Source organism: Triplophysa dalaica, chromosome 11 (genome assembly GCF_015846415.1).
Source record: "Triplophysa dalaica isolate WHDGS20190420 chromosome 11, ASM1584641v1, whole genome shotgun sequence".
In the NCBI taxonomy this organism is placed as follows: domain Eukaryota; kingdom Metazoa; phylum Chordata; class Actinopteri; order Cypriniformes; family Nemacheilidae; genus Triplophysa; species Triplophysa dalaica.
In genome coordinates, this window is record NC_079552.1 from 1,038,804 (window position 1) to 1,053,904 (window position 15,101).

The 15,101-nt window shown below is 39.1% G+C and overlaps 1 protein-coding gene across 3 annotated transcripts in view; it reads left to right on the forward strand.

The window, feature by feature from the left end:
* lyst (lysosomal trafficking regulator) overlaps positions 1-15,101 on the forward strand; it is a 46,405-nt gene that overhangs the window by 2,276 nt on the left and 29,028 nt on the right. For all 3 annotated transcript variants that reach the window (XM_056760316.1, XM_056760318.1, XM_056760317.1), the window contains exons 3-6: positions 8,006-8,097; positions 11,487-11,673; positions 12,296-12,386; positions 12,966-15,054. In XM_056760316.1, coding sequence (XP_056616294.1) covers positions 8,006-8,097; positions 11,487-11,673; positions 12,296-12,386; positions 12,966-15,054 — 2,459 coding nt within the window. The remainder of the gene's footprint in view (positions 1-8,005; positions 8,098-11,486; positions 11,674-12,295; positions 12,387-12,965; positions 15,055-15,101) is intronic.

Sequence of the window (15,101 nt, forward strand, 5' to 3'; positions counted from 1 at the left end):
AAGCAGGATAGAGAGAGAGCATTTGTTTGTTTGTTGACTTCATTTGGGTGATGAATGTTATATAAACGGTGGATTTGGAGATTGTTTGAAACCGATATATGGAGCCGTCCCAGCACTAAAAGATGCCTGGTGAGTGACACTGATGTCTGTGTTTTGTTGGCAATGCTTGTGCACGTGTTTTGGTTCGATCTACCCCTCCCCCCCGCACGCACCGTATGTTTTCGGAAACAATCGTAAAGCTGTATCTATCCTTTATAAATGTGATCAAACTAAATACTCTTCGAAGATACAAAGTATGCAATACTACTCTATAGGTACTCAAGATTAAAATGAGATTGGCAGAAACCCTGTGTGTAACACCCGCTTTAAGACATATCACTTATTGTTTATTTTTGTTGTTTTAAATAAAGGTATCTGCTAAATGCTTTACATACACAAATATACAGTTTTTTGCTCGGTCTGATACTTTTGTCCCTTATTTAATAACACATAAGGTCCCAATGCCTGTTTCTTTTTCAAATGGTGTAAGATTTTAGAGGGTCTGCTTGTGATTAGTTGAAGTTTTGGAAGCATGTATATTGATTGTGTTTTGTGGTCATAGGTGTTCACAAGTTTCGTGCAGCTCTCACTTTCATCTTCCTTATAATTGGGTTTCAGTGACATTTCTACTCAACCCCTACAATATAAATATAACATCCTGCTCTGATTATGTAAGATTTGTTAACAGCTTGTCTCTTCATCTATTTTGTTCCTTTAAAATCCTTTTGAAAATAATTTGTAGCCATCTGGTAAAGTTGTACTGTGGCTGTTGTGCAGTTTTAGTACTGTTCTGTTTAGGATGAAAATGTTTGTTTCGTTTTGTGTACTGTAAAACTGTGGCTTCCTATGATGATTGGGTCAAAGTGAAAGTTCAGAGAAACTTTAACTGGATGCCTCCGTGTAACCGCATGCTGTTCCATGGCACTCTTGTTTTGGGTTTTATTCGTCATGTTAGTGTTGCTTCAAATCCCTAGAGGAAGCTTAACATCATGTGATGTTTTCAGATGTGATTTATTGTGATCTTGATGAGAGAAATGTCATTCTGTGGATGGATGCCAGTTGCCAGTTTGCTTCACTTCTTGTGGCTTTTCATATCTGTATTTGTACAAGGTAGTTGCATCTAACTCTTTAGTGAGTTTCTTCATTTTTGTTTTCTGGAACGATGTCGATGGATTGTGCGTAAGTTTTAATGTTTGATTTCATGACAAGTGCTGGGTGATTTAGTTAATACTGTAGTTACGTTAAAATATTTGCCTTGTCTCATGTGGCACGTGTATGTATGATATTTATGCAGTAAACACAGCTATAGCGTTTCTGGGACTTATTTAGAAATATGCAGGGAGAGATTTTGAATGATCAGCCATTAAACTGTTATGTAGATCATATTGGTTATGTGCTAGATTTTGTTTTCTTGCTGTAGTGTTAATGTGATGTTTCTTAATAAAGTAACATTTTTAATTCTTGAGATTGTTGTTATCTCACAGACACACGGCTCGTGTGGGAGTTTACAGATGGTGAGATGAGGCTTTGAGAGTGTTAATACAGGTTTACACTCACAGTTTAAGTCTTAATCTGGTTTTCCTGTAGACTCCATCAATCATAGCAGCCAGCAGATCATGTCTGGATTCCTTCAGGTTTCTGTGTCTATAAGAAGATCTGTATTCGTGGCATTGTGGTAATGCTTTTGTCTTTACAAAAAACTTAAATATTAAATGTAATAGTTCCTTTGAAGTCCTGCTTGCAAATGTCTCCTGGTCAATCTGCTTGTTTTAATATCCAACTCTGGTCCAATATAAAAAGGCAAAACTAACGCTTTTGTTATTAGTGTTATTAAATATAACTGGTCTGACGCCATTTGGTCCGGTGTTATTCCCCTCACCATATGAAAATAATTGCGATCTCTAACAAAGATTGACGTTTGCTCATGCACTAATAGACCTCCATTACACTTCGATCGATCCGCATGTTTTTAACTGATAAAGTGACGTTGACGCCATTGTTACTGCTTATTGCTAAAAGCCAAAGTTTATGAATACATGTGAGAGGGGGACCGACCAATCACAACAGCCAGAGAAGCCAAAGCCAATCACGAAAGACCTGGTCAGTTTTGCAGATCAGAGCGTTTTGGAAGGAGGAACTTTATATAGACCGGAAGAAATCCAGTCGTTTTGCTAGAAGAGGGACAGCGATGAACAAAAGACTTGAAACATGTAAAATACAAAGCGTTTTTGAAATTAGAAACATGAACATCCATTGTTTAACACCCCAAAAACATAATCAAAACCTCTTAAACAGCCAAAGACTGGGTCCTTTAAGTTGGATTGATCCAGAACACAATTCTGAGCTCTTGATACTATGGTCTGCTTGAAGATTATGAGTTATAATATAGTTGTAGGTCAAACGAGCTAAAAGGGAGCGGAGCGTACATTCATTTATTGTGATAAGAGAGAATATAAAAGATGCGTTTGACATTTTGCCAACCTTTTGAATTTTCTATGTGGAATTGTTGGTGAGAGTGTTTGCCACTCTGAATGGTATGTACAAACTGGAATGGTAAATACAAACATGTTACATATGAGCTGGAAGTAGTTATTTATTTTGAAACATGGCTGCTTTATGTGTCTTATCAGTAAAAGACCTGTCAGATCTGTCTGTTGAGACTTTCTCTTATCCAACTTTATTAGGCCAGGAGTTAAAGGTTCAATGTTTAAATGTGACTTCAGTTACTTTCCTATCTGAATCGGAGTGTTTAGCTTGCTTCAGTTGATCATGATGCATTTTGTTTTTGTAAATGCTGGCATGACCCTCGCATCTGTCCTCCTGGTTGCGCGTGTTGTGATGTGCTCTGGATAACTGACTCAATGCCGTGAATAATTCATCTCTGTCTGGTGAGTCATGTTTCCACCGCTGTCACTGTCTATGATGTGATGTGATAGATGGCCCACTTTTCAATCAACCTCTTCCTGTACAAAAGAATTACAGTTTCTTACTGAAACGAGACATCTAGACGTTTTATTAAACATGAAACTTAATTTGATTACAAGTGAAACATTTTTTTCTTGATTTTTATGCTTTCACTTGCATGCATAATATCATTCAGACACATCTGTAGAGATTATTTACTAAATGCAAAATATTACAAACTCAAATATCTTGTTTATTCTTACCACGGTTTAACTAGTGTATACATTACTGCTTTTTAATATTGCTACCATTGTGTTTGATTGCTGCGTAAATATAAAGTCATCTCACAGGCGTGAAAAATAATTTTCTCTTTTGTTCTAAACAATTCAATGGCCAAACGGCATGCAGGCACTTTTATTTGTATTTATTCATTTTTAGTGGTACTTTTATTTATAGTTGTGATTAAAAGTTTACATACCCCTTGCAGAATCTGGAAAAAGCTGAAACATTTAAGAAAATAAGAGGAAATTAGGTTTATTTTTTGAGGACAATCAAGAGACTCATAAACAACTATTACAATAGATAGAAACATTCAGTGCTGCCACAATGTCAACACTATTCATTTAAAGTGAGGTGGGTGTAATACCTCAGAAGATGGTTTTGGTGTAAATTGTTATTGTTTCATTTATACATCTTATTTTTTTTTCATTTTCGTGTTTTTCAGGAAATTATATATAATTTTTTTACGCCAAAACTCTTTCAGAGGTTTACACCAAACTGACTTGTACACCAACACTAATTGTGTTGACTTTGTGTCTATTGTAATAGTTGTTTATGTGTCTCTCGATTGTCCTCAATGTAAACAGATGAATCTCAACATCATACAGTTACTGCTGGACATGAGTCAAATATTCAGAAATGCTGAAAAGCAAAGATTGTGGAGGACCTGGGTGATTTGTTTTGAACATCAGTGGACAGTCTAATGACTCATAACAAGCAAGTTACCCTAAAACAACTATGACTAATCATAAAAACTGTCATTGATTGTTTAGGTAACATCATACAGTATTAAGAATCAGGGGTATGTAAACTTTTGCCCTGGGCTATTTTAAGAAATTCTGTTATTATTCTTTAGTGTGAACTTTGTTTACATTTCTTTAGTGAAATAACTTGCTCAGGGCAGGACTAAATAAAAATAAACCTTAATTTTCGAAAATCCTCTTTTTTTTCAAGATTCTGCAAGGGGTGTGTAAACTATTGAGCACAACTTTAGCACCAAAGCCCTGATGAAACCTTTGAGTCAATATAATTTTTTTCATGTCACACATGCTAACGGGTGGTGATAAACGTTAAAGTCATCCTTCACCCAAAAATGAAAATTCTTTCATCATTTACTGACCTACAAGTTGTTCCAAATGTGTATAAATGTCTTTGTCCTGATGAACACCGAGAAAGATATTTGGAAGAATGCTTATAACCAGACAGATCTCAACACCCATTGTCTCCCATAGTAGGAAAAAAATACTTTACGTTATGTTGAACACAAAAGAAGATATTTTGAAGAATGTAGGATGGCAACAGCTCTGGGACACTTTTGACTACCATTGTGATTTTCCTACTATGGGAGTCAAGGATGTTGAGATCTGTTTGGTTATGAGCATTATGATAATGATGACAGAATTTTAATTTTAGGTGAAGTATCCTTTAAACTGTATTCAACCCAGAATATTTCTTTCTATGAGACTCTACTGATCGAATCAGATTTAACATCAGAGCAGTTTGAGTTCAAGCCCTGATTACTAGAAACTAAAACAACAACTTTGTTTTGATGTTTTGCGATAGCAGTATGAACTTCTGCAAATGAGACTGGCTCAAGTAAAGAATATAAAGGCCGCCATGTGTTACTTCCTGTGCTGTGCACATTCTGTGTGTCTCAGATATGAAAACTAAGTGAGCGCTTGTAATTTAGATGTTTCCAGATACCAAGAGCACAGCACGCAACATGCAATGAACCATTGTGAAATGACTCAACCCCAGAAAATATGCATATACATTATGAGAAGAAAGATGTGCATTTGCTGAAATATCATGCAACAATACAGCTCACCCACGGTTCAATATGAACCTCGGTTTTTCGCCCCACGGTTTTTGTTTCGGTTCTGATGGCTTCGGCACATTAAAGTGTTTTTACATTGTTTTATGCTTATGTGACAGGAACAGTTAAAATTTGAAGAATTTTTTTTTTTACTGAAATTCTCTTTATTTTATTTGACTTATTTTATTATCTTTTGTTATAAAAAATAAACTTGTAAAATTTCATGGTGTATTGAATAAATGTAAAGATTTACACTGGAAGCTCACAGCAGTTTTTGGTTTACTGTTAATCAACATAGCAGTTAAATAAGCTTCTTGAAGAGGTTTTGCGCATTGGAGTATTTAAAATGACGTAATGCAAAACTTGCGATTTCTGTAATTAAAGTAAACGTTTGCTCAATGGGGAAGGCCAAAGATAACCACACATTGCTTCTCGTGTTGCAGGCACTGTACTCGTGGGGATGTGTTTATCTATCTTAGCATACGGACAAACACAGACAGAGCCATTGCAGTGTAATTAAGGACAGGAAAAAATTTAAACGCAAAACCGGAAAACCAAAATTCACTTACATATATTGAACCGTGGATGTCGTTCCGAACAGTTCAATATTATATTGGGTATTGTGGCATCCCTACTTGGTTGGCTGATACTAACACGGAACCGCATTAATACTCTCTCTCTCTTTCACTCGCTGCACAATTTAATACTTCATTACTTGCTTTTTCTTTCAGTCTTCTGTGCTTCTGACCATGCAGCATCATTATCACTTTCTATTCATCTCATAATTTCATCTGTCGTTTCTTTCTCTCCCGAGTCCTGTGTTTTCAGTCTCTCGCTGATACTGTTACTGTGGCTGATCCCTTCCGCTCTGATTTTCATTAGATAGTCGGACCCTGATTCTCTGGTAAGTCTGTGAAGCCGGCTTAAGGTCATGACCTCTGTGACCCTAAATAACCCTGCTTCGAAACCCGTGAGACTGCCACTAACAACGTGTATACTGTAGCTACTGCACTAAAGTCTTTTGTTTTAGAACTTAATTTTGTCTTTAAAGGCAGAAACACAAATGTTTGACCAACACATTGTAAACGTGTGTTTGTACGATACTGTTTTTATGATTCACAATTGCTGCCTATTTAGATCTTTGCAAATCAGTCACGTTTGAGGTTCCATTTAAGTCCAGATGCTTCTAGTGGCCTTAAATGTAGTTGCATATGTAGCTCACTAGAGCGTATGCCTAGTGTTTTACCAAAATTCAGGGTCCAGTTGCAAAAAAAACTTAAGTTAAGAAAACCCTTAAAGTCTAAGTGAAATAAAAAATTACAATGCCTATTTGTCATGAAATATTGCTGTGTTTATTGTAAATAGCTAACCAATGTGGGTCATTCTCTTTTTAAAATTTGTGTACCCTTATTATCTTCTGTTAAAATCTGAAAATGCACTTCCTTTCTGTAATGACTATGCATCTATGATGACGTAAGCTAGACGGCTTGGGCGGAGCATCCGTTAACTCCTCCCCATCAACTGTCAGTCTGCTACCAGTTCCATTTCAAAATGCAATGGCTGTTTTTACAATCAAATCAAATCACAGATAAAGACGAAAGCCACGGGCACTCTTTTTCTCATTCAAAATTCCATTTCACTCGGAAATCTGTGAAAATACAGAAGTAAAAACATTCACGACTTCACTTTGATTCTTATTGTAACAGTATCACTAAGGGTTTTCTTATCTTAATGGGTTTCTTGCAACCTGGCCCAGAACCTTATTATCTCCAGCATAAGTGCTGTAAGTGTTCCTCATGTGACTGATGGGTTTTAATGTGACTGTAAATGTCAATAAGAAGTGATTTGTTTGTCTCTTGCAAAACTGAAAGCAAATTGAGTCTCCTAGAAAGGATTTAACAAACATGTAGATGGATGACTTCTGTCAGTTTACTTCCATCAAGGCCATATAACCCGAATAAGGCAAACATACATTTGAGATGTCTTATTGCAAACTGGGAATAAAGATGAAAACAATAAAAAAATGTAAATATATATATATATTTATTCATTAACTAAATTAATTGAAAAGGTTTGGGTCACTTCAGGGGTCACACAGTCTTACAAACAGTGCTAATGTGTTATGATCTTATAAGTGACTCTGTCAGATGTTGAAGTCGATCTCTGTGACCCTGAGCTCAACTCTGTCACATGCATTATTGTAGCACGCTGATCCTGCCGCAACATCTGGCGTGACATGTGTGTGACTGCCGACAGCTAAACGATCAGACCACCAAACCCCCACAAGTACTGGTTATCCCGTTAAAAGTGTCGTGTTGCCGTCTGCAGGAGTTCATTCCTAAAAAAAGACTGGACAAGTTTATTAAGGTTTTATTTACATTTCATTGGTATTCAAAAAAGTGTGATATAATCTGACTCGGAACATCCAAGTATTTTATGCTTTTTCACACACAGTATGGACGTCCTGCATGCTGTTGAGTGTGTAGTCCAGTAGACCCACTTCCGTGTAAGCAGCTGTTCTTGTAGTAGTTTTGTGCGTCTGGTGTGTTACTCACCCCCGCTCATGTGAGTAGAAGTTGTTCTGTGTAATGTGATTATTCTGTGTCTGTTCCAGTAAATGGAAGCTGACACGACTAACAAGGAAGTCTTGGGACATTTTGAGTGCTCGCTGCTCGAGTCAATGTGCTGAAACACTGAATCAATGGTTTATATGGGTGAAATCCCCTGGATTAAATAAGAGAATGTCTGCTGCATTAGAAGGGAGAGACATTAAATACAGGAATTGTCTTGATCTTTTGAAATGAGAGTTTGATATATTATATATATAAATAACGTTTAATACTTTCACAATGTAGTCCAGCCAGAACATTTACATTACATAAAAAAGTGGTGGCAATTTCGTATCATCACTCACATTTTCTTCAGATAATCTCGAAAAATTGAACACATTGTTTCTCTGTGTTTCAGGTGATTCTTCAGTGCTTGGAGAGTTTTCTGTGTCTGTTCCACTGTGTGCGACACATCAGTGAGCCGAGAGGAAAAGATGCGCTGAAGTTCTGGTAAACGCTTCTCTTTAACAGTCCGATCCAGACCACAATGACCAATGTGACGGTGTACGTAAGATATGACTGAAATGATTCTCACAATCTTTTTAATAATATAATAGAGAATCATGGTCTTTTGATCTGATCAGATTTCAGAAATATTTTTTGTAGACAAAATTTAATTTAATATCAGAGAACGAAATATAATTTTTTCTCACTGCTTCAGTTGTAGAGAAATAGACATCTTTGATTTTGTATTTATCTAAACGGCCAATAAGAGATCTCCCCTTCCCTTCAGTCTAATTGAACCTCGTGTCCAAATGAGTTGAGAATCATAGCAACCAGCCCCAAGAGCTCATGTTAATTTGCATTGTGCTAAGAGGACCTGATTGAGGCCATCGATTAGAAGACTCTCTTTGTCTGGCCAAGTGGCTACATGCCATGCACTCAATTAAGTGTTTTTTCAGCTTCTAATCTTCGTCTTGTGATCATGTGCACTTCCTGGAACAACCCAAAACTCAGGAACTGAAAGAAGTCATGACCCATCTGATGTTAGCCAATTGGACTGATATTATAGCGCGTGATCATTCTTTATGAAACACTTTGATCCCTTTGAAAGGTTTATCTTATTTTAGAGAGATAAAAAAGTAATTACTTTGTTAACAGCCAGATGCAGGTACACAGAGATGCTTTGTTAACCATCACTCTGATAAATATAATTCCAGCTTTGTTTCTCTTTTATTGCCTCTTTTTTTAAAAACTAGAATTTTGTCAGATGTAACTTGTGCTTATTTATAGATGTGGTACAGAACCGTTGTAATCATTTTTGACCGTTGACCTAATGGTTTCTTTCATAAGCGTGTGTTCTGCACAGACGATTATTGTTTAGCCTGATGCTTATTTCTGGGTGTCACAAAGGTGATGCGAGCAATGATATAGCCTAATTGTTGACTGTTGTGTGTGTGTGTGTGTGTGTGTGTGTATGTGTGTGGTCGATATGTTTAACAGTCAGTCTTTTCCTCGGATTTCTTTTTGAAAGTTAAATGAACCTCATCTAATATAAAGAATGACACTCCAACGATAACATTAACCAAACAAGGTCTGAGTAACATTAACTAGCATTGGGATAGAAAGAAAAGGGGATTTCATTATTGCTTTTAAGAGTATTTTGATGTTAAACGGTTTGTTTCAGCATCAGACAAAAGCCAGATTCTCATTCTTGACCAGAGGTTTGCTTCCCAGCCGGCCGCTACTTGACCATGTGACATCACATGCTTTCATGTGATGCACTGATCAACTCAAAATCTGAAGAGCTTCCATTAGAAATTTCCTTTTAATGGAGTTTACAGCACAGGACCGAAATTCAGTCATTATTAAATCGTAAAGGCGTGTGGATTCAGGCCCGCAGGTTAGTGGGGGAAACGTACAGTTAACATGAACGGAACATATAGCTGGAATTCTTACTAGTGGATTATGTTGGTGATTTTGAGTTCCTCATCGGGCCTGTTGTAGGAGGTATGTCAGCTAGAATAATGTGTGATGATGATGAAGAGATATGTTTTTATCACAGGATTAGCGTGTGTATACAGTGAGTGTCCTTGGTGTTGATTGTGTTTGTCTAACAGACTGTACACTGTTTTTATTGAATTTGCCACTTCAGAAATCGTTTTTATGCCTTTGTTAGTCATCATTATTTTAATGCATGTTTTTATTAAGGGAATTTAGCCTATTTTGAAAAATTAAAATTTAATATTTTAAAAATGTTATTTTATGATCGTGACATTTGATTGCACAATGTACAAAAGGAAACGTGTCTTTTTCTCGTTTTAAACATAATAGAAGAGCACATACCTTTTTTTGACCATCGATGCACTCACAAAAAAACTAAACAATGTATTCACACATTTATACATATTTCGTTTTAATTACTTGTATGAAGAAGGTACTGGCATAACACTGAGCTCAAAACAACAGTTTAGCATAACAGTTACTAAAAATGTGTAATCTAAAACTTCAGAAGTGTGCAGTTGATGTTTTTTCTCTTTTGCGACTAATACTGTCCTCAACAAAACCAAGTTCCAGACGAAGTCACCCATTATGGCTTCATCCCACCTTCTCTGTCCTACAGACATTTCTAGAATTTTTCTTACATTGACAATTTTTTAAATATGTGCAAATTTAAAATATACCGATCTATCGTAATAAATGATATTAGCTAAAAAAATTATTGAGCTTAATATACACGAAAACATTGATTCTGCATGAAAATAAATATTATCACAATTGTACAAGAACTATAAAAAAGTCCGTTGAAACTAAAATTTGTTACACTGTGTCATATTTTTTATGTAATTTTCATCACAAATTCTCATTCACTTTGTATTTTTTGCTGGTTTCAGCCTGACACAGTTCTCATTTTCCCGTATTGCGCCACATTGTTTAAATGGCAAATGCATTTGCATCCATGGGCGTGTTGGTCCATAAAGAGGTGTGTTAAGGCGCATTGTTGACGCGTTGCTATTGGACAGCGCCATAGACCAACTATACACAGTATTTTTTTGATATTTAAAGAGCGCACTAGTAGAAAATGCACCTCTGGGCGGGTCCAAAATGTGCGTTCACAATAAAAGATTAAAATGACAAGATTATTATTGTGTACATAAATATAAAAATGCCATGTCACCTCGGGAAGCTTTGGTGGATTCCTGTTTGTCTTGTAGATGATCTGCTCACACGCTTTAACCTGGAATGAGAAAATCACTTTCTTCGCTTGAGTAGCTTTCAGCTTTTCCGCCAACAAACTCTGCCATGTAAATAGCGATCCACCATGGTGAGAGCGCAACTGCCTCTTGAAGGGAATGGGAGATGACACTCTGATTGGTTTATTGCATGTTACGCCCAAAAAACACCCATTGCTCATTAAGAGAATCAGGTCAACCGTTAGCAATAACTAGCAAAAGTGGATTTAGAGTGCCCTGAGTGCACCTGCACTGTGCGCTTCATAACATGCGCTTAGTTTGCCAAAATAGGGGCCCCAGTGAGCAAATGGTGTTTTAAATGATATATCCTGACATAAAAGCTATTTCAAAAAGGATAATTTACAGATTGCATGAAGTCATGGCTTTGTTGAGAATGATTCCAGACTGCATGAAAGAATGCATGATCTAATTCATTCATAGCGACAGGTACAGAAATGTTGGCTAAAACTATTCTTCCAATTCATGCAGTAAAACAAAATCAAAATAGTAATTGAGAACAGACAATCTCACCCAGTGTGTCATGTACTTAAGGGCTTATTGGTGGATTTTGTTGAAAAAAAGCAAAAGTAGTGTCTCGCTTTTAGTATAAACTGGTGCCTAGATGTGAAACATGGGGAATCTCTAACAAGTATTTTATGTTTGCAGCTCGGACATGAGTGGGGCCAGCAACACCCTGGCACGGGAGTTCCTGACGGATGTGCACCAGTTGTGCAGTGCGGTGGCCCAACGGGCCGAGGACGAGGAGGAGAGTCACATGGTGGCCCTGGGGGAGTACCTGGTGAGGGGACGTGGCTTCCTGCTCCTCAGCACCTTGAACTTTGTTATTGATCAGGTCAGCACAAATACCCTTCTTGAGTATTCTAAAACATTACACGACATATTTCTTTTATTTTCATATGAAAAAGCTGTCTCTCTGTCTCTCTCTCTTTGAAGTGAGAGTTGTAATGAATCATGTCTGAAGTGTCTCGCGGCCTTTTCTAAGAACTCTCTCTAAACACGACATCAATGGCCTGTATGTTTGCATAGTGGTTCCTCATCCACTATGTTAATTAACTTGCTGTCAGATGCTCGTTCATCTGTGGTCACATGACACGGTGGCAGGCTGCCTCCTGTATTTGCTTTTAATTCACACTTGTCAGAGTGCTTTCTCTCCTCCGTGTGAAGAATGCTCTCTCGCTCGGGGTGGAACCAGTATTTAGAGCTGCGCAATCGTACCTCATGTCCATGCAACCCTTCTTTGACTCAAACCTTTAAAAGATCTCTACAGGTATCAGTGCCAGTCTGTGTGTGTTGACTGTTTGCGTGGCAGCAGAAGGGAGAGATGTCTTGAGTAAGCTTCTTCAGTGTGGTCATCAATCCTGGAAGACTGTTGTTGATTAGATTTGCTGAGACCGAGTGAGAAATTTATTTTAAATCCTAAATTAACCTTTCCATCTTAAACCTTTGTCGCTTAGGAGTTGACCTGTCGGGAAGAACTTCTAACACTGTTGTTGTCTCTGCTACCTCTGGTCTGGAAGATTCCTGTACAGGAGGAGAAAGCCCCAGGTGAGAAAGCGTCTAAACTCTGCTAATTCTTTTGAAAATTCAGAGCCAACATAAGGCAACTCATATTTTTAAGCCGTTTGCTTTGCATTTTTTACCAGCTAAATTATAAACATTCATTTTTAACCTTGTTGTAAATATTTAAGTACTACTATTGATTTCCACAATGACTTTGTATTCATTCGGAAACACGATATGTTTCTTTACAATATGTTTTATTAAGCATCTGATGGCAGGGATTGTGATCTTACAAGGACTTGTTAAATTGTTAAGTAGCTGACTTCGTGCACAAAATGTGAGACCATGTAATGGCTCGATTTATTAAACAGTACAGTAATATCCTGAGGGCTTTTCATTGACCTTGAGACTTCAGCTATTTAGTGTAGACATGCTAATCTTTTCTAGCAGCTCCTTTTCAAATCGTTTGCTTATTAGTTCTTGTAATGGTTCACCTCTGGAGGTCCCCATGACTTGTTATAATGACACAGGATTTAACCAGTTTGTGTAACAGCTTGAAGATAGTCGAGACAAATGTAAGTGTAGACCTTATTTTCTAACTTTGCCTTGTTTAATTTTGTTTAGATTTCACCCTGCCTTCACTACTAGAGGTGTTTCTGTGCCATGAGGGAAGGACCATTTCTCTTAAGGCGGGGCAAGAAAAATGTGATGTGCAGAACTCTGGGAAACGTTTATCTGGCTCGTGGAAGTCACGGCGGTCACGCAGAACAGCTCAGCGATACTCTGTAAGGGATGCACGCAAATCTCAGCTTTCCACGTCGGATTCCGAAGCCAACTCTGATGATAAAACCACACACGGTGGGAGCAAACATCGACGTTTTCACAGTTCGACTATCCGTGTTAGTTGCCAGCTTCACCAGTCCAACATTCCATCTCAAGCATCATCACAACGTCTTACTCATGATACCATGAGCACTGTTGAGCGATCTCAACCTCACATAAGGTCGTTTGGCTCCCACACACTGGACGCTAACATGCTAACAGACCCCACAGCTCTCTCGATCTTCAACCGCATGGAGAACTCGCCCTTTGACCTTTGCCATGTTCTGCTTTCTCTTCTTGAAAAAGTTTGCAAATTTGACATGACCATCAATCACAACCCAGGCCTGGCCGTCAGTGTTGTTCCCACACTCACAGAGATATTGGCAGAGTTTGGTGACTGCTGCGGACCCGGTGGCGGTGGTGGTGGGGTTGATGAGCTGGCTGGAGGCTGGACCGAGGAACCAATTGCACTTGTTCAGAGAATGCTTTTACGCACCATTTTGCACTTAATGTTTGTGGATGTGGGTCAAAACGAAACACTGCCTGATAATCTGCGTCGAAGCCTGACTGACCTCCTCAGAGCCACATTAAAAATCCGTGCCTGTCTAGAAAGGCAAGCCGACCCTTTTGCTCCGAGACCGAAGAAGACTCTGCAGGAAATACAGGAGGATTTTTCCTTTTCGAGGTACCGTCACCGGGCTTTGCTACTGCCAGAGCTCCTTGAGGGTGTCATACAGCTACTGCTGGGTTGCTTGCAGGTCTCGGCTCACAACCCTTTTTTCTTCAGTCAGTCTCTTGAGTTAGTTCACGAGTTTGTTCAACACCGTGGCCTGGAGCTGTTCGAGGTGACTGCTCTGCGCCTTGAAGATTTAGCAGGAGCCCGAGATACAGAGGTCGGCATTGAAGCGTCTGAGCGTCTGCGTTGTCTGATAGCTGGTGTGCTTAAGATCATCAGTGCGGTCAAGAGGGCCAAGTCAGAGCAGCTACACCAGTCCGTATGCGCACGTCGTCGGCACCGTCGGTGCGAATACTCCCATTTCTTGCACCATCATCGTGACCTCTCTGGATTGCCCGTGTCAGCTTTCAAGCAGGCAGCCCGACGGAACCCCTTTGAGGAGGACTCCGAAGGACGTGATGGAGAATTGCGATACCCTGAACGCTGCTGCTGCCTTGCGGCTTGTGCCCACCAATGTTTGCGTCTGCTCCAGCGCCTCTCACCCTCAGGTCCCGCTGTGCTTCAGGTGCTGGCAGGAGTGCAAGCGGTCGGCATCTGTTGCTGTATGGACCCCAGGTCTGTCATAGGGCCTTTGCTTCAAGCCTTTCAGGCCCCAGGACTGCGAAGTTACCAGTCTCACGTGCTCAGTGTGCTCAGTAGGCTCGTCTTAGAACAACTCGGAGGTGGTCAACCGTCCGAAAAAGCTAAACTTTCCTCATGTAACATCTGTACTTTGGATAGCAGTCAGTTTCCGGGTCTTGAAGAGACTTTGCAAAGCTGTGGACCTGGGAAAGATTCTAACTTATCAACGTCACCATGTCCCTCTTATCGCTCCCAAGGTATACTGCCCAGCGGAGGAGCTGAAGACATGCTGTGGAAGTGGGACGCTTTAGAGGCCTACCAGGAGCTTGTGTTTGGGAATGACTGGCAGTTGAGTCAACAGATTGCCGGTCACGTATGTCAGCTGACTTTGAGGGGCAATGCAGTAGTGCAGTGGCAACTTTACACTCATATTTTCAACCCTGTGCTTCAGCGAGGTGTGGAGCTTACCCATCATGCTCAGCAGCTTGGTGTGTCAACTACATGTAGCCAGATCTGCAGCTATCATACCCACTGTCTTCCTGTCGACGTACTCCTGGTTTATCTTCAAACCCTGCCTGCTTTGCTAAAGTCAAGGTATGACCATGTCTACTTTCTCTGGTGCATCAGTTCTGCTATATTTC